We start from the raw sequence: 24,245 nt of genomic DNA, 5'->3' as shown, positions 1-24,245 counted from the left end.
TCACAAACAAGGATGGGGCGAGGGTCACCCCTTTGTGAACAAATTCGTGACATTTCTCAACAAGCTATTGCAAGGAATTTAGGCAAAGCGACATCAGTATGTAAAGGATATCACCACATGGGCTCAGGAACACTTCAGAAAACCACTGTCAGTAACTACAGTTTGTCACTACATCTGTAAGTTCAATTTTAAACAACTATGCAAAGCCATAGCCATTTATCAATAATAAAAGTGTTCTGTCGTCTGACAAGTCCACATTTCAAAATGTTTTTGGAAACTGTGGACATCGTGTCCTCCGGAACAAAGAGGAAAAGAACCATGCAGATTGTTATAGGCACAAAATTCAAAAACCAGCATCTGTGATGGTATGGGGGTGTATAAGTGCCGAAGGCATGGGTAACTTACACGTCTGTGAATGCTGAAAGGTACATACAGGTTTTAGAGCAACATACTGTATGTTGCCATCCAAGCAACATTATCATGGACGCCCCTGCTTATTTCAGCAAGACAATGCCAAGCCTCGTGTTACAACAGTGTGGTTCCATAGTAACTGAGTGTATGTAGTAGACTGGCCTGCCTGTAGTCCAGACCTGTCTCCAATTGAAAATGTGAGGCCCAATATGAAGACTAAATTACCACAAAGGAGACCCCGGAGTCCTCAGTTCCCAAACATTTACTGAGTGTTGTTAAAAGGAAAGGCCATGTAACACAGTGGTAAAAATGCCCCTTTGCCAATTTTTTGCAATGTGTTGCTGCCATTAAATTCTAAGTTATTGGTTATTTGCAAAAAAAATAATGTATTTCTCAGTTCGAACATTAAATAGCTTGGGTATATATTTGCAGTATATTCAATTGAATATAAGTCGAAAGGGATTTGCAAATCATTGTATTCTGTTTTTATTTATGAATTACACAACGTGCCAACTTCACTGGTTTTGGGTTTTGTACAATGGGAAATGACAATATGTTACTGTATATGTCAGCAGCAAAATTAGGAGCCTTTGAAACCTGTTTGCTTACTTACTACTAAAACAGAACTTGTCCAGTATGTTCACTACGTTATTTAAAGCCAAAATTGTTCTTTGATTGCAATAGGAAACATATGTTTAATGTATCATAAGATTTTCTGTTAAAATACAGCCAACAATTACAATTTTCTGTGGTGTCCTCTGTTTTGAAAGGTATGGAAATATATTTTGGTACCGGTACCGATACTAAAATATTGGTATCAAGACAACACTAAAGGGTATCACCCCCACTCCCAACTAACAAGTCAGGTGGACATTCCTTGCTGGAGAAGTTTACATATGACAGGATGAAATAATCACTGCTTAGTAGTGAGGAAATTGGTGAGTTTGATACAACCCCAAATACCACAGACCTCTTGGATGGTAGGTCAGACAAACAATTACGCTGACATACAATAATAAAAGATTGTAACTAGTAGAAAGTTGCCAAGAAACTGACATGAGCCAAAAATGGATCCCAGTATATCAACCTATGCTGGCTCCCATTGGAAAACATACAAGGCTGACTAGCAGGACTCAGGTGTTGCTAATAATAATAATGATACTAATAATATTCTTTCTGTCTACAAGCGTCAAGGGACACACAGGAAAATGTGTGAGAGCAAAGCTGAGGCTGTGCTTGTTAGCTGATTGCATTCTGCCAGCGTTTATGATGGTTTGTCCAATCATCAAGTTGTCATCTTCATCTCTGACCATCGTGTCGACTTCTGCAGATGTTCGCTCAGCAACATTTGGCTGTAAAATGTTTGACGCCACATGCTAAAGATTAGACTGAGTGGATGGGGTTGCAACAATCTAATTCCTAGAAGACAGTACAGTAGGTATGCTGCATGCCAGGAAAATAAGTTTTATTTTTATTTTTTAACTTTAAATCTTTTTTCAAATAGCAATGAACTAAACCAAACAAAGGGAGTGAACAAAATATCATTTTTTCCAGACATGTTTAAATGTGATGCAATCAAATGTAACTTTGTTAAGCAAATCAACTGAAGCATTACTATTATAAGTTCATGTGATTCAGTACAAAACGTTAAAACGTCGTACTAGTATAACATAGAATAGATTAAGTAGCTCTAACCAAACCCAAACTATCATGTACAATAAAACATGAACAAATACTGCATGTTTACTAATAGCAAAGAATACTTTAAAGTGCTCACAGACTCTAATGTACTGTTGGGGAAGTGGACTCTACTTGGAATGTTCGCAGTCAGAGCTTCCATAGTTTTGTGCTGTGAACATTATTGTAATAATAATAATAATAATAATAATACTAATGGATTAGATTCATGTAGTAATGTAATTGAGCCGAGGATATCGTTGTGGCTTGTGCAGCCCTTTGAGACACTTGTGATTAAGGGCTAGATAAATAAACTTTGATTGATTGATTGATAAATATCCATAATCCTGTTTACATTTGGCAATCATGACAACGAGGAAGTGGATCTGCTTGACCTGCTGGCTTTGTCAAGAAGTCAAGACGGTTTTATGTACGGCCAATAAATACCGTTCGCTACCAGTGGCTGCAAGTAAAAATGTTGTAGCCTGAATATAGACTCCGCACATCAGTTGTGTCGGAAATCATCTGAGGGGAGTTGTGGAAAACATATAATGCGGAAACTTTTCTGATGTCAGTGAGTCAAAGAAAAATAAATAAGTAAAATTAAACATAATAAAATGTTTAAAAAAAGTCTAGACATCAACATGGGTTGCATGCTCAAACGTTACGAGCATTAAGAAGGATAAAGATGATATTGTTGATTTTTAAATCTGCTCCTTTTAAATGGACACTGATAACTAAGCAGTGTAGTGGTCTCATTATTGACACTTCCTGTCCATGACTTACTGTTTATTTCATCTTTGTATAGCAGTATTCTCTATGTACTTCATGTGGTCCGTTTACTTCAGTGCTTCTCAATTATTTTCTGTTACACTCCTCGAGGAAGAAGAAAACCTTTTACGCTCCCCAACTCTTTACCACAACTATAAATAGTATCATTTGTCTATAAAATTACATAACATTGTATCCTTAACATACAAAAATAAAAAATACAGATTAACTAAGAATAACTGTTAACATTGTTTTTTAGTCTGTAACAGAAAATATTTAAGTCCATTAATTTTCCTGAAATTAAAAAACTAAACAATTCAAACCTATTTAAAATATAAACATTGAACAATTTAATACTGAAAAATTAAATGAAAAAAAGTCAATAAATAATAAAACTACTCAAATTGATAAGCAACATTAACTCAGGAGCACAATATTATCCTACAAAACAAAAATGAATAAAACAATTTGTGCAGATTTTTTTCCCTTAGAATTATGGGGACAATGAGCATGTTTTGTAATCCAAAGTTTTTCGAAGCGGTGTTTGATGTGTGATACTGCATGACAATGATGAAGCATGTTCCCCCCGGTCACTCGTGCCTTCACCTGGCCTCGCACAGAGCCCTCGAGAGGGGCCCGGCCCACTATTTGAGAAGAACTGGTGTACGCTGTGACTCACTTATGAGTTCCGACAAACACAAGAACAGAACTACTACGAAGACTGAGGACCTCGGGCATAGTGGAATAATTCATAGGCTTATTTCTCCACAGCACCATCTGCTGGATCTGCCCTACTGGCCCCTAATGATTTAAACCTGCTCTTTGGCTGCGAGAAGACGTTACCGTTCAACCATCTGGAGTTGTACTGATCCGTCCTCATGGCCGTCTGCTTCCCCAGCGTTCGGAAGATGGCCGAGTCGGTTCCCATGAAATCGATGTAGACGCCAGCGTACAGCTCTCCATCTGTCCGACACACACACAGTTGAGGGCGTAAAGAAAGTGAAGTCACAAAAGTAAATAACTCATTGTGTGAAGCACATGGCCAATCACTCAAAAGTAGCGTCAGAGCCGCCACGTTCCAGTGAAATCATGCCGAGCGCAGCTTTGTATTTATAAGCAGGCTCCCTCGTGAGTGATGATGGCGAAGCTCGACGACTATATGATAATCTACTTGGGACGCCACCTGTAGGTTAGACCTGCTGATCTTACTCATGACCATCGCCCCCTGAGGGCAATCAGTGTCATCTGGAAAAGCAGCCAAGCTACGTGCAATCAATTCAAATCAGCTGTCTTTAAAGGAGAACAAGTCATAAGATGAGTGACACCTTTTTAATATTTTTCTTATTATTTTCATCTTTTATTTCCCCTTTGTGTTGTGCAAAGTGCTTTAGGCTGTTCCTGTTGTGAAAACCTTTGGACTTTTCAGGCAGAACACAATCAAACACACACACACAAGGAGCAGGGTTCATACACCTTTTTCATGGCCAAAGTCAAGCACTTTTTAAGGACTTTCAAGATAAATTTTCAAGTTGTTCCAGTACCATTCAAAAGGCAAAAACCAGTGTGAATCAATCCAAAGCCTTGTTGTTTGAGGTCACAAAATGCTGTCTGTAGGAAAAATACGGAAAATCTGCAAAAACCTAAGCCTAAGATTGAAGCAGCAGTTATCATTAACTGAATGGGGCATACAAAATGAAGCAGTGTTTCTGTAGACCAGTGTTTTTCAACCACTGTGCCGCTAGTGTGCCGTGAGATACAGTCCGGTGTGCCGTGGGAGATGATCTAATTTCACCTATTTGGGTTAAAAATATTTTTTGCAAACCAGTAATTATAGTCTGCAAATGATGTGTTGTTGTTGAGTGTCGGTGCTGTCTAGAGCTGGGCAGAGTAACCGTGTCATACTCTTCCATATCAGTAGGTGGCAGCAGGTAGCTAATTGCTTTGTAGATGTCGGAAACAGCGGGAGGCAATGTGCAGGTAAAAAGGTGTCTAATGCTTTTTTGTGCAGGTAAAAAGGTATCTAATGCTTAAACCAAAAATAAACACACGCTGAGTGCCCCTAAGAAAAGGCATTGAAGCTTAGGGAAGGCTATGCAGAACAAAACTAAAACTGTACTGGCTACAAAGTAAACAAAAACAGAATGCTGGACGACAGCAAAGACTTACTGTGGAGCAAAGCCCGCATCCACAATGTACATCCGGACATGACATGACAATCAACAATGTCCCCACAACGAAGGATAAAAACAAAGTAGATGCCGGAAATATCGCTCAAAGGAAGACATGAAACTGCTACAGGAAAATACCAACAAAATAGGAGCGCAAGACAAGAAGTAAAACACTACACACAGGAAAATAGCAAAAAAGTCAAAACAAGTCAGGGTGTGATGTGACAGGTGGTGACAGTACACCTACTTTGAGACAAGAGCCATAGTGATGCATGGTTGCTTTAAAGTCGTATCCAACAATTGCGACAACAACTTTTTACTGTCAATATCGGCTGCTAATTTTTTAATGATTTCTGCTGGTGGTGTGCCTCCGCATTTTTTTCAACGCAAAAAATGTGCCTTGGCTCAAAAAAGGTTGAAAAACACTGCTGTAGACTATTCTATTGGTGTTTGCAAACGTGTCTCCATTTGTGTTGTTTTTCAAATTTCTTGTTCTTTTTCTTACTTACAGCGCTCAATGACATCGAACAGCACGGATTGATTCACACCGTATTTGTGCTTGTAAACGGTATTACGTCATATAAATACACGCACCCTCCAAAAATTAAATTTCACTCTTTTATTAACAAAACTGTTCCACATTAATATAAGGATAATAAATTAAAGGAAAATATTTAGTTTTTTTCACAACCTTTAATTAAGCATATCTAGCCTTATAACTATGGCTATGATAACCAATTAACAAAAAGACAAAAGTTAACTTTTTTGGCTTTCACTGAGGTAGCCAGACAAGTTAAGTAGACAATGAAAATAATAGAGCAAGAAATGCATACAACCATGTTGTGTAAAAACTACAAAATCATTCATATTAACTCAGCTCTAAGTTGTGAAAAAGGTTACAAATTATACATTACATGACCATCACAGTACAAACAAGTCCAATAATGGACTAATAATTTCCATCCAATGTTCATTAAAACGACAACCTCCCGGCATGATGGACCGATGCACCACTGTCCTCTTGGGGGCGACACAGAGCCCTATATACAGCTCTGGCATGTAAGGGCTCGTGCAAAGCCAACAGATCAAGCGTGTAGCTTTCATTTTTAAGGAAACTTAATTTAATTTTTTACCATTTTATAATTTGCTATTGAGTCAGACTGCTGAGAAATATGATGAACATTTTCAAGCATTTATAAGCACTTCATCCAAAATTCAAGCATTTTTCAAACCTTGAAAACACAACATTAAAATCCAAAAATTTTCAAGGTTTTTAAGCACCCGTACGAACCCTGAAGGAGGCAAATTCATGCATAAATGCAAGAAAAATACTATCTGCCCACTTCCTCTATTCTAATGAATGTTAGCAAAATACACAAATATAAAAAACGAACAAAAAAAATGTATCCTGATGTCTAAAACTGGGGGTTTCCGTGCATCTCCACCCTTAAGTTATAAAAGGATGACACACAGCTGATGCTCTGTGATTTACACTTTTTCCTGCCTCAGCTGGGTTTGAAAACACACCCAAACAAACACACAGACACGCGCGCACACACACAAACACGGGGAAGGAGGTCACTGGTCAAGTGTCACCACCTGTGAGCCGCTTATAACAACAACAAAAGACCACCCAAAGACAAGAACTAATACACAACACAGTGTAAGTCCTGAAAGTCTCAAGCATATCTCAAGTTTTAAATCTGGAGTCAAGTCTCAAGACAAGACGAGAAAGCAAGAGACAGAAAAAACAAAGAATTTCGATGCCAGCATACTAATCGAGTTAATTTTCATTTATTTTTTGATTAATTGATTTATTGATTATCGGCCCAATTCTAGCATGTAGGGTGTAACGATATGAACATTTCATATCACGGTTATTGTCACCAAAATTATCACAGTTATCATTATCATGGTATTGTTGAATGTGCTCAAAAAGTACTTATACAAACTTTTAACCAAGTTTTATTTAAAAAAATTAAATACAATAAATGAATAGCCACACAATATACGTCCTTGTTATATATTAATTAGGGCTGTCAAATGAATAAAATATGCAATTGCGATTGATCGCATTTGTTCATAGTTAACTCAAAATGAATCGCGATAATCACAGATAGGTATACATTTTCATCATTAATAAGTGTACCCTAAACATATAATGTTCATGGGGGGTGGCTTCATATTGCTGTATGACAATGTTTTAACCTTCTCTATTAATGAATAAAATGTCATATTGAGCCTGCTAATCATTCTATAATTGAGGACTCGACCAGAACAGAAAATAATTTAAACGATATTTCAGCCAGCCAGAAAAATACACCTCTGGGACGGCACGCGCAGCAGGCGTTTTCTGCAGGCGTTTGCTGAAGGCATGTTGCGCGAAAAATAGTCCTCTCTTGTCGGGAGAACAACTTGCCATGGCTTTGAACCTGATATTTCCATAATGTAGACATTCTTTTGTCCAATTCTGCTTGCTTGTGGCTCATCAGTTACAAGTGAACTGCAGCCAAGTTCCTCCGCTACGGCACAGCTTGAAAGTCAAAAAGAAAGTGTTTGCATTAATCGCCCGATAGAAAAACAATTGTGCCGTTATTGAAATGTATAATTAACGCGTTAATATCGCGTTAACTTTGACAACCCTAATTATAATATTGTTCTGGCTACTTAAGAGCCATAATATTTTTATTTGAGTGTTTTAATATTTTCTTCTATTTTAATTTGTAAAAGTTTTACTGTTTTTTTTTCTTGATAAGGAAAAAAAACGCACATTGGACGTGTCATGTCCGATTTATGTAACATCACGCAAATCTACTTTCTGTTGTCATATATACGAGTAATAATCTATTTCTGTCTAAGAGAGCACAACCTGTAGGTTTAATGTATACAATTGAACATCTTAGTTTCTCAGACATCAATGTGTTTATACACGTTTAGATTGGGGAATGTTGTTTTTTAATGGAGAAAAACAATGTATCTTCTATTCATGTCAGTATTTAAGCCAACTAGTGCTATCTTGTTTCTCCAGTAAACGAGCTGTGTCACCTGTTCGTGAGTTAATCAAAGTGTTATCAATCACGGTTTTATGTTAATTTTAATTTAAAACAGTAATACTATCCGTGGGAAGTTTTACTGCGGATTATCATTATACCGTTTATTGTTACATCCCTACAGGCATGTTTTACAAAGCATTTTAAACCCACTGTGGGCGCCACTAATGTTATGATATAAATAAATAATGATAAATGGGTTATACTTGTATAGCGCTTTTCTACCTTCAAGGTACTCAAAGCGCTTTGACAGTATTACCACATTCACCCATTCACACACTGATGGCGGGAGCTGCCATGCAAGGCGCTAACCAGCAGCCATCAGGAGCAAGGGGTGAAGTGTCTTGCCCAAGGACACAACGGACGTGACTAGGATGGTAGAAGGTGGGGATTGAACCCCAGTAACCAGCAACACTCCGATTGCTGACACGGCCACTCTACCAACTTCGCCATGTCGTTATTTACCAGGAAATTAGGCTGTCAGTGTCAATTCAAACAGATTGTTTTCTTAAATCGGTTGTAGTGGTTCTTAATATCGTCTAAATATGGAAATACATCCAAAGTATGCTTAGCTAGCAGCTTAAAGTTGTCTGCACATGTAATGAAGTAAAATCAACATTTACTTACTGATCAAAGCAGAGACACTGTTCAGCTTGGGGTCAAAAGGACATTTTCCCTTCCCAGAATCCACCTTTCCTGGCTCGAGACGGAAAATATATTCCTGTCGAGGGGAATGAGAAAGCGTAATTATTATCTTACTACTTTCTTTGTCTTGTGTAACAGATTTATTGTATTTACTGAATACCACGTTACTGTGTGAAGTCAAAATGGAATGTCTAATATAATTCCCAATGTTAAAAATGATAAGGTGCAAACACCCCGTTACTGGATGTGCTGAGGGCAAGAAAACAGAGCAGACAAAGGCGATTTATCGGCGAGATGAAGCTGAATGAAAATGCTGAGAACTTCTTTTGCGCCGCTTGTGATGCTAGTGGCTCAAAGGAGAACTTATTATCCTGCAAAGAAAAGAGGACATCTGTAACATCTGCGTCAACACAGCAGAGTCCACCAGCATATTCGCTCCGCTCTTCAAAGTAGGTTTGCTGACAGGCTGGAAAATACAGCAGCGACTGAGGATTAACGTCCGAAAGTTTCAAACCTGACACCTTTGGCCACAATGAAGAGTATGTTTGCTGAGAGTCAACAAGCAGTACACTTGCATATTTGACCAAGAGATGCTTTACTCATGAAGCAAACCACAACACAATTTGCACATTCTTAGGATATTTATAAGCAGCTTGTGTTTATGATGGCAGGGGTTCGGTGCTTCTGAATGTACCAAACATATTTCGTAGTCAGTACCAACAAGTAGTAATTCACGTAAAATCAAACGGTACCATAATTCCAAATATTTTGTCATTCCAATTGCAGACTGCGTACAAATATTTGTATTTGTAGCAGACTGCCTCGAAGTAATGTTGTAATTTTCCGTGCCAATAAAGCACACATACCTAATAGAAAGCACTCAAAAAATAAGGCTCCACTTTTCGAAATGCGCTAGCTTGATATTAATTGGATAGGTTATAAACATGCAACTAACTAGCATTAGCAAATTTACATAGTGATTTCAACACCTCTAAGTTTCCATGCATCCATTTTTCACCGCTTGTTGAAAACTGTAATTAAAATGTACATTACAATCAAACCACAAAAGAAAAGACTAGCACCTTCAACCTAATGGCAAAGACTATCCTGACTACAACAACCAGCTGAAATTAACGCAGACTTGCGAATGATACTCATAAGTGTCAGAAAACTAAATATAACAACTGGACAGTTTGATTAAAAATAAAACATTAGATCAAAACATTTTATTTTATTATTAAACAAATTAACATCTATTAACACAAGAACACACAAAAAATAACTCAAAATCGGTATCGTTGAGTACTGGTATCAATCCCCAGGTACCGTGTCAGTTCAGATGTGATCGGTACCCATCTCTAATGATGGAGTCAAGTTTGCATTATTTTGTGATGCATAAATTAGTATTTAGTAAATAATACTTAGTTTTACAATTTGTTATTTTCACAAAAATCATGCATACTTTTTTGCACAATAATGTATGTTGATTAGTAACATTGTAAGGGGCAAGTTGAAACAAATATACATTTTTAGATGTGTAGTGAAGCCTTATGACCGGTATTCTTTTAAAAAAAATTTTTTTTTACATAATTGGCTCCTATTAATTGCCGTGTGTATGCACAAAGTTGGTTTCATCTATCGGGGCAGGTCAGAGGTGCTATAATGTTCATGTGGAAATGTTTTCTTTTATGATGTCTTAAAAGGCAGGAACTTCCAAAACAAGCGTTTAAGTACCCTTTTTTTTTTTTTTTTTTTTTAGATTTGAATACATTTAATGTTAATAAACACAACACATCATCAAAAAGGCACTTTTGCACAATAATAGTTGACCAACTGTAAAATAATAATATGCATCACTAAAACAAATATGTGTTAATTTTACAGGAAATAAAATGTCATCTTAACAAGTGAATATCACACTATGTTAATGATATTACAACTTGTAATCGTACTTTTTAATGCCTATGCTTGTAATACATTTATGACAAGATTCCCAGCAAATTTGGACTTTGTTCTGACAAATACTTTTTATTGTCATCTTATTTAGACTTTGTTCTCCTTTTACAATTATTTGTTCTTTTCATGCTCTTATCAGACAAGAAGTGTTCCGTTTACAAAGTTTAAACAAAGTGCATTTGCTTTGGGAAAATATTGCAGTTTAAATTTTCTTTAACAAAATAAATCTCCTACTTGCTCTTAGAACGAATAAACAACGCCAGCTTACTGCACATTTTTATGCCTGCAATTCAAGCCGTCACTTCATTTTCTCATTTGAACCCCTACAAAAATACGGTATATCATTGAGAAGGCAGTTTATTGTGTTTTAAGCCATGTCATCACTTCTCCAATCAGCTCTCCAGGTGGGCACCAGACTTATTATTTAAACAAAACGAAACCCCATCAGCCCACCTTGGCCTCCATAAGATCTGACGTAGCGCTGGGGTCTGCTGCCCGATTGGTTCTCCCTCCAGATTTGGGGGCCTGAAGGTAGAAGGAACCCTAAAACACAGATATGGCACATTTGGCCATCTCATTACTAACATGTGACAGGCCAAAGATTAAAAAGGGATTTGCCGCGCGGACTATAAGACACCTACGTGTGAAAAGATTGGCAAGAATTGGACACGCAAAGACTCTGTGATGGTTAGGCGTTTTTGTTGTCATGCAAACATCATGCACAAGACATGCAACTGCTGGTTAGCGCCTTGCATGGCAACTCCCGCCATCAGTGTGTGAATGTGTGTGTGAATGGGTGAATTTGGAAATACTGTCAAAGCGCTTTGAGTACCTTGAAGGTAGAAAAGCGCTATACAAGCAACAAGTATAACCCATTTATCATTTATTTATTAAGGAAAGAGCATCAAAAAGTTAACTTTACTATTTAGGACCATTTTTCCACATCGAACATACAGTCACTGGACAAAACATTAGGTACACCAGCACAAGCTACTGAAAATATGCAGTGCAGGTATTGATACAATGAACAGTCTCTAGAGGAATTTGCAATGTCAAAATTGCGCCAATTCAACCAATCCCCACAAATTATTATAAAAACTTTCCCGCACATTTTGGCCAATCAACGTCATTTTGGCCAATCAAATTTGTCTCTGAGTGGTGCCCAAACGCGCACAAAAACTGTATAATCAAAACTTAGTTTGTTTCTTTTTTAGATGAAGCAGGAACAACAACGTGTAACAATATGTCAACTATTCATTGATCAAACGGCACAATTTTCATCCTAACGTGTAGTTCAGGCCTACTTCCTGTTTCCAGCGCTAAGCCTCCTGGGTAATGTAGTATATAAACATTTACTTCCTAGTATATATCTATTTATTTATATACATTTTATTTATCCAGGGTAAGACAATTAAGAACATATTTTATTTTACAATGCTGACCTAGCAAAGAGGCAGCATTTACATGTAAGACATGTTGAGTGTGATGATAATCTCTCGTCCCTCTTTTACTAACAAAAATTTGCGCTATGGATCTCTCGCAACATTTCACAAACACTCTTAACCTGTGGGGTTAAATGTGTTGGAACATAAATAAATGTTTAAGATGGACAAACACTTTTCAAGTGTAAAACATACATTGAGAATATACTTGTAATGTCTACAACTTGTGGACAACAGAACAAACAGCGGACAATAAGGAAGCCTTTAGTGGTGTTTCTTTCTGTAATTATGATTGATTATTACTATTCTTAGTTATAATGGATTAAAACACAACAGTAATTTGACATGGAGCCCTGAGTTTGATTTTTAACTGCCATCTTGTGTCTACTTTTAAGTGTGTGTGTGTTATAAAACAAGTAATACATCAATACAGTTGTTTGTTGATATCCTGTGCTTTTTGGGGTCACAGTTACATAGAACATTTAAAACATTCATAAATTCATGTCAGAATTTCAGGCATTTTAGGCTGCAACAATGACAGAAAATGCCTGAGAAATGCTGGGGAGACTGATTAATTCTTATCTGAGTGCAATTAAGCATTTTATATTTCGTAAAGGCAGAGCGTGTGCTTTTGTATTTAGTGTGAATAAAATAAAAGGTGTGTGTAATATTGTGTCCAGTGAATCTTCGTAAAAAAATCCCCAAACAAAACAAAAGCAGTTCACAGTGTAAGGGAGACATAGTTTATGGGCTTGAAAGGATAACAATATGCTGAATGAAGGCAGGCTAAATGCCCCCCGCCCCATTTAAGGATTGACACTAAACATGCAGAAGCGTGCAAGGCCATTGGCGACAGAAGTAAGGATGGGGGCGGAGCAACGAGGCAGATGATGGATGAGAGGCTCCATCAGTAGTGATGGGTTTTCAGAGTCTCTTAGCTGGACAGAAAAACAGAAGGCCGAGTCCTGCATAAACAGTTGGAGAGATACGATTACAAGCGGGGAATTGATTGGAATTTTGGTTGCCTCATTTTAAGAGGTGGATGTAACAGTAACACCAAGTTTGCATTTTTTAGCCTTGTTTCTCCCAACATCCATTGTTTGGAGGCCGCCACCCTTTAGGTCCTAAAAGTGATCTGAAGTTGTGTCCGTTTTCTTTTAAAGTCAACAACAATGTGCGTATTGAATTGTACTACTGGGTCAAATCTTGGCTATAATGGAACTTTCTACAGGAGCTAATTTGTCCTTGGAGCCCGAGACACCGTGCAAATCGATAGCGACAGAAGAAGATAGGACAGAGGCAGAGTGCATGAAATTGAAGAGCAGGATTAAGCCTCTGTGACCTGAGCTAGATTGACAGATAATGCTGTTGAAGAAAGTAAAAAAAAAAGTATTTTTGGTACCTGTGACCTGCGTCCTCGGTCCACATACGTGCAGATGGGGTTGTACGCTCCCGTCCCGCAAACGTACAGGTGAGTGCGGTTCCACGGCTCAATCAGACGGATGAAGTTGCCGCATTCGCCCTGAGGAACGACCATCAACAAGGATTCAGGAAGATGAAAAACAAACAACACAGATTGGCACAAATTCAAATCAGTACCAAATAAAACCAAATCTGTATACCTCCCAGTTTTAACATTTATGCTAAACAACAACAGAAATGTAAAAAAAAACACCCCACTGCATTGAAATTAAATGAGGTTTTTTTGGTCATTTTTCTGTGGCGAAACAGTGGAATCAGGTAACTATGACTCGTTGTCACATACTTCACTTGCTGCTACGCAGAAAAAAGACATGGGTAGGATTTCATAATGAGCTTGGAATAATTACAAATTAGGAAGCAACACCACACAAAAAATTGCAAAGCAACAATATTTCCTCCTCAAAAGTCCTTTAAAAGGGACCTGCACTTTTTTTGGAATTATGCCTATTGTTCACAATCATTATGGGAGACAAGAAGAGCAACGTTTTTGTTTTTCTTCGCTTTTTAACATATAAAAATCGTCTCGTTCTTGGTGGCTAGCAATGCAGCTAATAAGAGCAATCAAATATACCTCTAAATCACTTTACAAATGTATTTAAAAATCGTCAACAATACTTAATTTACGATCCGTAACCTGTATAATAACCAAACTATAGTGACATTGTTATTGTAAGAGCGAACACTGAGGAACTCTCTTTCTAGCGTAGTAAAACATTGGCGTGCTTGGGTGTTAGCTGTAAAAGCTAACTACGGCAAGAGATAAGCTAGCTTTTGTGTCCGCACGAAACACAAGTTTGTAATGCAGAACACTGCAATAAGACACCAATCTGTACTGACTGAAAAACTTGAACAATCATGTCTGTAAAGTATTAGCCCACATTTCATATTTTGTTCGTATACATCTAGCCAGACAGCGTATGCGTATAAAGTGTGATTCACTTGATGGACAGTTGTATGTTTGGTCCAGCTGGTCAAGGACGTTTTTTTCCGGTTTCTTTGGGGGCAAGCACGCCATTTATGTCGGAATAGCTTGTCTCCAAATTCCACATTTTGCAGCTTCGTTTCCCTTTCACCTCACTCTCTCGGCTTCCGTCTGCTCAAACTTCTCCTCTTCCTTAGTGCTCGCTTCTAGAAGCAGTAGGTAACTCTCCGTATGTTTAGCTTCAAAAAGATACAATTGTGAATCCTCATTTGTCCAAAAATAGTCGTCTTCATTGTCTGTTACTAAGTCTGCCATGATTAGAAGACGCCATAAGTCAGACGTGCGCTGCTATGGAAACGGAGATCAATGCGCCGAGGAATTAGTTCCGTCTGTGCCTAAAATCAATCAATCAATTCCTTTATTGTCATTGTCTTAATAACACTTAAGTCATACATGAACAACGAGATTTTGTTTGAGCTTTGTCCAGCGGCATAGAAACTGCATTGATGTGCAGGTTGACAATAGTTTACATTTTAGCATTTTAGCATTGTCAGGAAGATCGGGATAAGAGGGGTGTGGGGGTGGGAACAGTCAGATGTCTGATGGGTGTTACGTTGATGTTGCAGCAATGCAATGTCCACAGCACAATTATTGAGGTGGTGAAGAGTGAGGTAATAAGACCAAAATATGATAAATATTGAACAAATTCTTATAAACAGGTCTATTACTACATTATACATATACTTGCAGCGTGTATACAAAACATTGGAGGGTTTTGAAGGTTTTTTAGAGGGCTTTGAAGGCTACAATGGCTACATTAGTCGCATCTTCCAAGCGTTTTTTTTAATCATCTTTAAAATCTTAAAAAAAAAGACATGCGCGTTCTTGTTTCTCATAATGATTGTGAACGATAGGCAACATTCTAAAAAAAAGCGCAGTTCCCCTTTAAAGTCACGCACGAGAAAAACAGTTAATGTCAGTATGAGTCTGAACACGTTTACTCAAAACCGCCGCTACCGCGTTTCATCAACTGTCCTCTTAGCGATCTAGTAATCCACAGGCCAATAATAATCCACTCAAAAAAAGGAAGTAAAAGAATAATCCATAATAATAATCCGCTGACAGGTCTCTAGTTGATGATGCTCGACGACACTCCATTGCACCGCGTTTGAGTCGCATCAAAACACATCTTGCTTAAATGCACACTCACCTAATATGCTAATTAATCATATTGATTTATATTTAATATGATATATCATGTAATAGGTCTGTGCTTTGCACATGAATGCCATAAATAAATATTATTTCCAGTTTAGTGTTATTGTAATGAATAGAAACAGTGATGGATATGTGTGGTCTTTATAAAAATGATGACATAACAACTGCAATGCACCTTGTACTGCAAACAGACTTTTTAAGACTTAAAAAGCAGGTGCTGATAAAAGACTTCCCTGTTGTGAGATGTTAGATGATGTTGGTGGTGTACAACCTCTTGTGCTAATAAAAGTGGTAGTAAAACATATTTTTTCACATCTTTATTTACACCAATTACATATAGTACCGATAAAATTACCGATGAATACCGGTATAAATAAGGAATGTCAATATTGGTATTGATAATATCCTAACGATAACCATCACTAACACAAAGTCTTACCCCTGATTTAAACAGGAAGCGTCAAGGCTGCATTGCGTAACTGCCACGCCGGCGGACTGGTTCCGTTTTTATTCAAGTCAATGTGCACAGCTTGCGGTACGACAATGGGTCCATGCGCTAAATATACGCAGAGCTTTTATTTTTGACGTTTGCTGCAGCACGGCGGATCTATTTAGGGTAAAATCTGCTTGTGTTGGACAGGAAGTCATGCACAAACACACAAAAAAATATTTGGTTTACTTTCAAAATGAAATAGTCTGTCTTCAAAGTGGATCATATTTTACACTTTTAAACATCCTAATGGGCGGGGACGGATATGAAGTCAACTTGTCAAAGGTTTTCGGATGCAATTTAACCTTGTTGACCCAAATGCTGATTCTGTAGGTCCAAAATTAAAGAATATTATACAGGAATATCCTGGGCAGCTATCTGCACATATGGGGTTCTGTGTCAAATGCCAGCTGATACGGGGGCCAGGGAGGCAGGGGCTCAATTTGTGGGAATTGTGTGTGTTTACAATGCTCGCCAGGGATGATGTTACTGTTGGGTTGTTGCTTGCTACAAAAAGTAAAGTTGTCATCCTGCATAGCAAAAATTTTGTCTTTTTGACAAGTCTAGTCAAGTCAATGCTGTCTCAAATGCGCTCGCCTGTGGGCATTGATGCACGACAAAGCTCGAGACGTTCCACGGTGTTTACTTTTTCATATGATTATGCGCGGCTTTGCGAGCTCTCGTAAAAGTCTGCGCTATTTGTCTGCACGGCGACCTGCAACAGAACGGCGGTGGTAATTGCCGGACGGCAGATGCCGCTGCCGTGACGCATCCAGGGGTTAGTACGGGGGTCAGCAACCAGCGGCTCTAGAGCCGCATGTGGCTCTTTAGCGCTGCCCTAGTGGCATCCTGGACCTCTTTCAGAGATGTGTGGAAATGGAAAAAAAAGAAGAAAAAAAAATACTTTTTTTTTAAGTATATTTCTTGTAGGAGGACAAACATGACACAAGCCTTCCTAATTGGTAGAAAGCCCACTGTTTATACTAAACATGCTTCACTCACCGTAGTTTGTTCACATGTACAACTTTCTCCGATGCTGCCACAGAAAGACGTGTTTTATGCCACTCCTTCTTTGTGTAATTTTTTCCAACAAACATTTTATGCTGTACGTAAATGCACAAAGGTGATCTTTGTTGATTTTATTGATTTGCTGGAGTGCTTATCAGGCATATTTGGTCAATACATGACTGTAACCTAATTGATGCTAACATGCTATTTAGGCTAGCTATATGTACATATTGCATCATTATGCCTTGTTTGTAGGTATATTTTTAATTTCCTTTACTTATGTCCTCTGTGTATTTAATTTATATTTGCATGTCTCATGACACATTATCTGTATGTAATATTGGCTGCATTTCTCATAGTTGTTTGTGTGCCATGTTGTTCCCGACCACAGCAAACGTTACCCAGCTTGTAAAGATTGTAAATTTAGAAGAAGACAGCCTGCCGTTTCCTTTAAGTTGGACACACGCATCTATACCTTTGGCCATTCTAAGACAGTCATTTCAGAAGTTATCGCACCCTCTGAGAGGCCTCCATTTATCAATGATTTCCAATGTTGCAAAAATTTGTAGAATAAAAATTAAAATACAACATTTCTGTCAACGAAGATTTGCGTCAGCCTTAGATAGTAGGCAAATATAGCTAATATAGACACATCATGTGTCGCCTTCATTATAAACCTTATATAAGGCTTTTATTTTTTGTGGCTCCAGACAGATTTTTTTTTTGTCTTTTTGGTTCAATATGGCTTTTTCAACATTTTGGGTTGCTACCCCTGGGTTAGTAGATCACCTGCAACACGCTCACTAATAGTACACACAATTTTATAGTTTGCACATGCTGTTTAGCGTGTGGTTTTTGGATTTTCGCAGATCAGTTCCTTGGTGCGAAGCATGTATCGGCCACTTGGCAATGTAGTACATGACAAAGCAATACAAAATAATAACGATACTGGTCATATGAGGCCTCATGATTGACACCCACTGACAGGTGTGTCTCCTGGCTGTCAATCACGGACAGGAGTGTCGATCAGCGTTCAAAACCGCAGCGCTGAAACCGAAATAAATACAAAACACAGGAAACCTAGGAAAACTAAACAAATAACCCCAAAACGCTGCAGAGCGTAGCAGCGTTACTGGGACCTTTGACTGTTTTTATGTGTGTCAGCTAAGTGACAGGTGGTGAAAAAGAAAGGGGGCTTTAAAAACAAAGATGGTACCATGGGCGGGGGATGAGACATTTTTTCACATCATAGCAACACAACAGATGCATTAGTTGCATGTTTCTTCAGACGAGTGTGTGTGGTATGTGTGTGTGTGTGCGCATTATTTGGCTTACAGTTGTGCTCCCCCACAGAGAAGCACAGCGGCAATGATTGCCTTTGACCTCACCGCCTGCACCGACATCTCCTCTGAATTGCCTCTGAATTGTCATCATCTGTCTACCTCTAAAGAGCAGGTGAAGATTGCCAGGTTGTCTACCCGTAAGCTAACGCTGTTTCTTTGCTTACTGATGAAATGTCAAACACACACACGCACACGCACACACACACACACACGCACACGCACACGCACACGCACACACACACACACACAGTCTCTCGTACAAGCCCACGTGATCGCACAGATGGAGGCCGATACCAAGTAGCCAGAGGCAGAGGGAAGCAACGGGTCAGTGAGCGCACACAAATGAACATTCCAGTTGAATAAACAGCAGCCTGCACTCCGCTAGCAGGGAGGACCGGGATTATTAGCCTAGCCTTGTCCCCCCCCAACCCCCCACCATCCACCTCGCAGATGAAAAGTGTGTGTGGGCGTGTGGACTACCTCAAAGCCAAGGATCTGCTTTTTGTATGCATTTCAATGATTAACTTCCATGCTACACATACTGAGGCAAGATTAGTGTGTTTGCATGTGCTGATTACACTTCAGAGAGCTCTGTAAGCTTTTAAAGGCTAACACCTTTTTACTTTTTCTTTTCTTCTTTGGACGGGACAATTTAAAATGATGACATGATAATTAATTGGCTCCCTGTGCAAGCTGAGGTACCTTAGAGCTAGATTTTATCCTGACACTTTATTCACGATCCAAAGGAACAAAACATACTGCGATCTTACAAAAGCACAACAGATGTTAAAACTTATCTGATAATCTGGATAATTGGATTTAGGACCACATCAAGACTGGACATTCTACTTTTCAGCCAGCATTTGATCTCACTTTATTAATGTACATGCCTTCTGTATTCCCACACCCTATGTTGGCTATATAGCAATGGCACATTTTCAGGATCTGTTCCTTGATAGCAGTTATTTGCAATCAGCAATCAATGCTGCTGCTACTGTCATGGAGGACGAGCGTGAGACAGTGAAGTGGCACTTAGGAAGCAGCCCAGACTCTTGTTGATGACGGCGGTGCAGTAAGCAGTAATGAATTCAATCAATTGTGAGATGTCAATGACTTTTCAGCCAAACGGCCTGTCGTAAAGTACTTTTGTTATTGGACAAAGACAATAAATGTATATATTGTATTAATTATTTATACTTTAAGCATGTATGTGTCAAAATACCCCAAGGATGAAGAATTAGACATACTGTACATCATAACGAGGGGCATCTCGATTCAACATTAATATCGGATATTGGTCCGATATCATAAAAAAACAAACAAATATGTGATGATATATGCTTGCATGTAAAATGTGTGATATAATGTACACAAACAGTCCTGCAGCGAGTTTACTTGTGCAAAGCTAGACAGTCAGTTAACATCTAAGAATACCTTCACACTTTTTGTCAAATCCAATCTTTTTATGTAGTCGCTCAAATTACAAAAAAAATGTGATGTCTAATGTGAATGCAAACTAACCCACATGCAGACATGACGTCACACCTGCAGCAGTGTTTACAAGTAAACATGGCTCTAATTGTAGTCGGTCTACAGTACTGGCACATTTTTGGAAATTTCAAAGATTCTGTGCAATCAAAGTCAGCATTTTGTGAAAACGAATATAATGTGCAGAAGATTAGAAAGGACGACAGCAAGCATTTCGGCCTTTTGCAGTTTGAGACATTTACGACGTCTGCTCCCGAAGAGCGTGTTGGCGAGCATGCAGTCGGAGACATAAACAGGAGTGGTGGAATGTACACGTGAATTCCTAAAACTGCTGCTCATTTGTCAATTATTTATTTCGCAAGCGTCTATTTTGGCGAAATATTAACGCTTATCAGTTTTTGATGACATTCTGGTCAAATGAATGCGACCAGAGCATGCACACTGCAGTCGCATCGCATACATATCTGATTTATATCTCCATGTGAAAGAGGCTTGGGTCGGATTTGAAAAATTCAGAAGTGCAATGTTGACAAGAAAAAATCCGATACAGGTCACATATAGGGAAAAAAATCGGGATTGACTGGCAGAGTAAAAAGGCCTACCGTATTTCCCGGACCATAGGGCGCACCGGATTATAAGGCGCACGGCCGATGAGCGGGTCTCGTCAGGTCTATTTTCATACAAAAGGCGCACCGGATTATAGGGCGCATTAAAGGGGTCATATTATTATTATCTTTTTTTTCTAAATTGAAAACACTTCCTTGTGGTCTACATAAAATGTAATGGTGGTTATTTGGTCAAAATGTTGCATAGATTATGTTTTACTGATCCTCTTCAAGCCGCTTTCTGACAGTCGCTTCAGGATGCGCCGTTTTGTGGGCGGTCTTATTTACGTGGCTCACCTTCGGCAGCGTCTTCTCCCCGTCATCTTTGCTGTAGCATGCAAGAAGTGTCAAAAGATGGAGCTAACTGTTTTAATGACATTCAGACTTTACTCAAAAACAGAGTAGCATCTCCTCATCCGTGGCTCACTAGTGCAATAACAACGCCGGAAACGTGTCCCGTGAAAAAACGTCTGACCGGAACTCTCTAATAACTAAAGTTCCTTGGATGAATGATATAAACTCACTACACCGGTATGTTTTAGCGCTTTCATGGTGAGTTTACTGTCAGATATAAGTAAGAACTTTACACTACTTTATATTAGAAATGGCAACAGCGGAGGATGAATGTCCCATAAAAAGAAGATAGAAAAAAAGAAGAAGCTTATAGTCTATGTCGTTGGTACGGACTACAAAGGCGGACGCGCACAAATTTTCAGGACTTATGCAGATCCCAAATACAGATCAGCAGGTACCAGCAGGTAAGAAAAGTTGCTTTTGCATAATATTGCGAAACAAAACGCCAGATAATATGTCTTACCTTATACACACACCATAATAATACTCGTATGTTGAAGCACAGCACAATCCATTAAGCGGTGCGGCTTCAAAGCTTACCCTAGTCGTACTGAAACACGCCGTGTGTAATGTTCTATATTTTCAATGGAACATATGCAATTTTGGTGTTGTTTACTTGCGTCATATTGCAGTCTACACGTATCTCTTATGTGTGACTGCTATCTACTGGTCACTCTTTTCATTTCACCATGTACCAAACAATATAGCTTTGAGGTCGGTAAGCACAACCAAAATTATTCCATACATTAGGCGAACTGTCGAGTTATGAGAAAATGAAAGGATTTTAAGTGCGCTTTATAGTCCGAAAAATACGGTACATGTCCACCAATAAGCACTCGTGGTTGGTCTTTTCTTGTATTTCAACAACAAGCTAAATCCACAGACAATCCCAATATAAAGTGTTTATGAGTGATAGTGAATCAAATCTATTTGTTAAAGTCCAGATGTTTTACACGAAAAGCTATCATACAAATAATACCAAGTGGCGGTGTATTTTTATTTATTTATGCTATTTAACATTTTAACTATTGTGTGATGAATTTTGTGTGTTTCATGACTTTTTGAACTTTTCTATCATTTGAATATAACCAAAGCACTATCACACAATGCATTATCGAGTCATATCAAACATAAGGGGAGGCTGAGCAGCTTGAAAAAAATAAAGAAAAACATCTATTTTTAACAGTGTTAAGCAAACTGCACTTATGTCCAAGAGAAAATGAAGTAGGTTTTAGTCCCTGCGGTGAGTAAATAATTTGTGCTGAACAGAAATACACACATATGCAATTAGGCTACAATGGAATGTTATTCTCTGAGGGGGAGAGGCACACTTTAAAAAGTCCTGATCTAAAACAATTGTCAAAGTAAAAAGATAATTGTATATTTATAAAATACTTACATTGGTGTCTTTTCCAGAAAGGACACATTCAGACTTCCTCTGCGGGGCAACAGGCCAGTGGATCTTGAAAAAAAAAAAAAAAAAGTAAAAAAAATAGACAGGCTGAGCATCAGAACTTAAGTTTATTGCTTTTGCATGACAGGCCTTACAATGAGAGGCTCCTTGTTGATGTCGTGCAGATCCAGAGACAGGATATAATCTTTGCTGCCCACATACATGCGGTCGTGGTCTTCGTCCATGCGAAGAATTCTATAGTCGCTGGAGTTTAGCAAAAAGGAGAAGTGGTGAGCGGTGCCGGTTGACTTTAACTCTGTCAAGAGGAAAGAGGAGAAAAAAATGGTTTTGTTCAAGCTGCGGTGGTAGGAAAACATAGTGTAAAATTGGGAAACACAAATCACAGACATGATCATATATGAGGCTGCTCCATTGTGGCGCCAAATTCTGGATTTATCCACTGGTTAGTACTGTTAGGGCAACAGGGTTATCTTTACGACGCCAAACCTCCCACAAGATACAAATAGAGTAGCAAACCTTCAGAATATCCAAAGTGAATTTGCACAATACTATTCCTTATTTATTTTTTTTATAACACAATGCAACTGCTTGCTGCTCTTCTGGTGATTACAAAAATCATTGTGCACCTCTATTGTACTAAAAGACGATGCAGTTCAACTACCTGTATTTAAACAATAAACATGCTTAAATATTGAACTACTTTTAAATAAAGACAATGCAATTCAACTACCGGTATTTAAACAATAAACATGCTTAATTATTGAACTACTTTTATGTTAAATATTTCATCGTCATGTAAATCAGATATAATGTAACATGAAAAAGCTATGTTGATACTAATAAGTAATATTTTTCTTTTTATACTTTATAGGTATAACGTTTTCTAAACCTTTTTAAAAATGAAGAATAGTTGCAGCTATTTATTTTTTTTTAGCAATTGAGTAATACATCCATTAGGGTTTTTATAAGTTACACTCATTAAACGATTACTGTATTTTTCGGACTATAAGTCGCAGTTTTTTTCATAGTTTGGCCGGGGGTGCGACTTATACTCAGGAGCGACTTATGTGTGAAATTATTAACACATTACCGTAAAATATCAAATAATATTATTTAGCTCATTCACGTAAGAGACTAGACGTATAAGATTTCATGGGATTTAGCGATTAGGAGTGACAGATTGTTTGGTAAACATATAGCATGTTCTATATGTTATAGTTATTTGAATGACTCTTGCCATGATGTGTTACGTTAACATACCAGGCACGTTCTCAGTTGGTTATTTATGCCAGAGTTTTTCAACCACTGTGCCGCGGCACACTAGTGTGCCGTGAGAGATTGTCTGGTGTGCCGTGGGAAATTATGCAACTACACCTAATTGGTCCAAAAAATATTTTTTGCAAATCAATAATTATAATCTGCAAATAATGTGCCGTTGCTTAGTGTCTGTGCTGTGTAAAACTCGGCAGGGTAACCACGTAATACTCCATGTCAGCAGGTGGCAGCGGGTAGTTAATTGCTTTGTAAAAGTCGTAAAGTGTCGGGTGAGACGAGGATGGTTTGTTGGGATCCCAATATGCAGACCACATCGGGAGGCAGTGTGCAGGTAAAAAGGTATGTAATGCTTAAACCAAAAATTAACGAATGGGAAAGGCAATGGCTATGCAAAACGAAAGTAAAACTGAACTGGCTACAAAGTAAACAGAAACAGAACGCTGGACGACAGCAAAAACTTACTGCATCCACAAAGTACGTCAACAATTTCCACACAAATAAGGACAGCAACAATGTAAATAGCCTT

At 38.3% G+C, this 24,245-nt stretch overlaps 1 protein-coding gene across 4 annotated transcripts in view; it reads right to left on the bottom strand.

The window, feature by feature from the left end:
* Window positions 1–24,245, bottom strand: part of LOC133570863 (semaphorin-3F-like) — a 112,780-nt gene that overhangs the window by 28,618 nt on the left and 59,917 nt on the right. For 2 of the 4 annotated variants that reach the window (XM_061923620.2, XM_061923621.2), the window contains exons 3-8: window positions 22,579–22,739; window positions 22,430–22,492; window positions 13,523–13,642; window positions 11,132–11,221; window positions 8,705–8,798; window positions 3,703–3,822 (exon numbers count right to left, since the gene is read on the bottom strand). In XM_061923620.2, the coding sequence (XP_061779604.1) occupies window positions 3,703–3,822; window positions 8,705–8,798; window positions 11,132–11,221; window positions 13,523–13,642; window positions 22,430–22,492; window positions 22,579–22,739 (648 nt within the window). The remainder of the gene's footprint in view (window positions 1–3,702; window positions 3,823–8,704; window positions 8,799–11,131; window positions 11,222–13,522; window positions 13,643–22,429; window positions 22,493–22,578; window positions 22,740–24,245) is intronic. The other 2 variants (XM_061923622.2, XM_061923623.2) reach the window with 1 other exon arrangement.

The sequence above is a fragment of the Nerophis lumbriciformis genome, linkage group LG28 (assembly GCF_033978685.3).
Source record: "Nerophis lumbriciformis linkage group LG28, RoL_Nlum_v2.1, whole genome shotgun sequence".
NCBI lineage: Eukaryota > Metazoa > Chordata > Actinopteri > Syngnathiformes > Syngnathidae > Nerophis > Nerophis lumbriciformis.
Note: the sequence above shows the minus strand (reverse complement) of the source record. Positions and strands in the feature narration are given on the sequence as shown.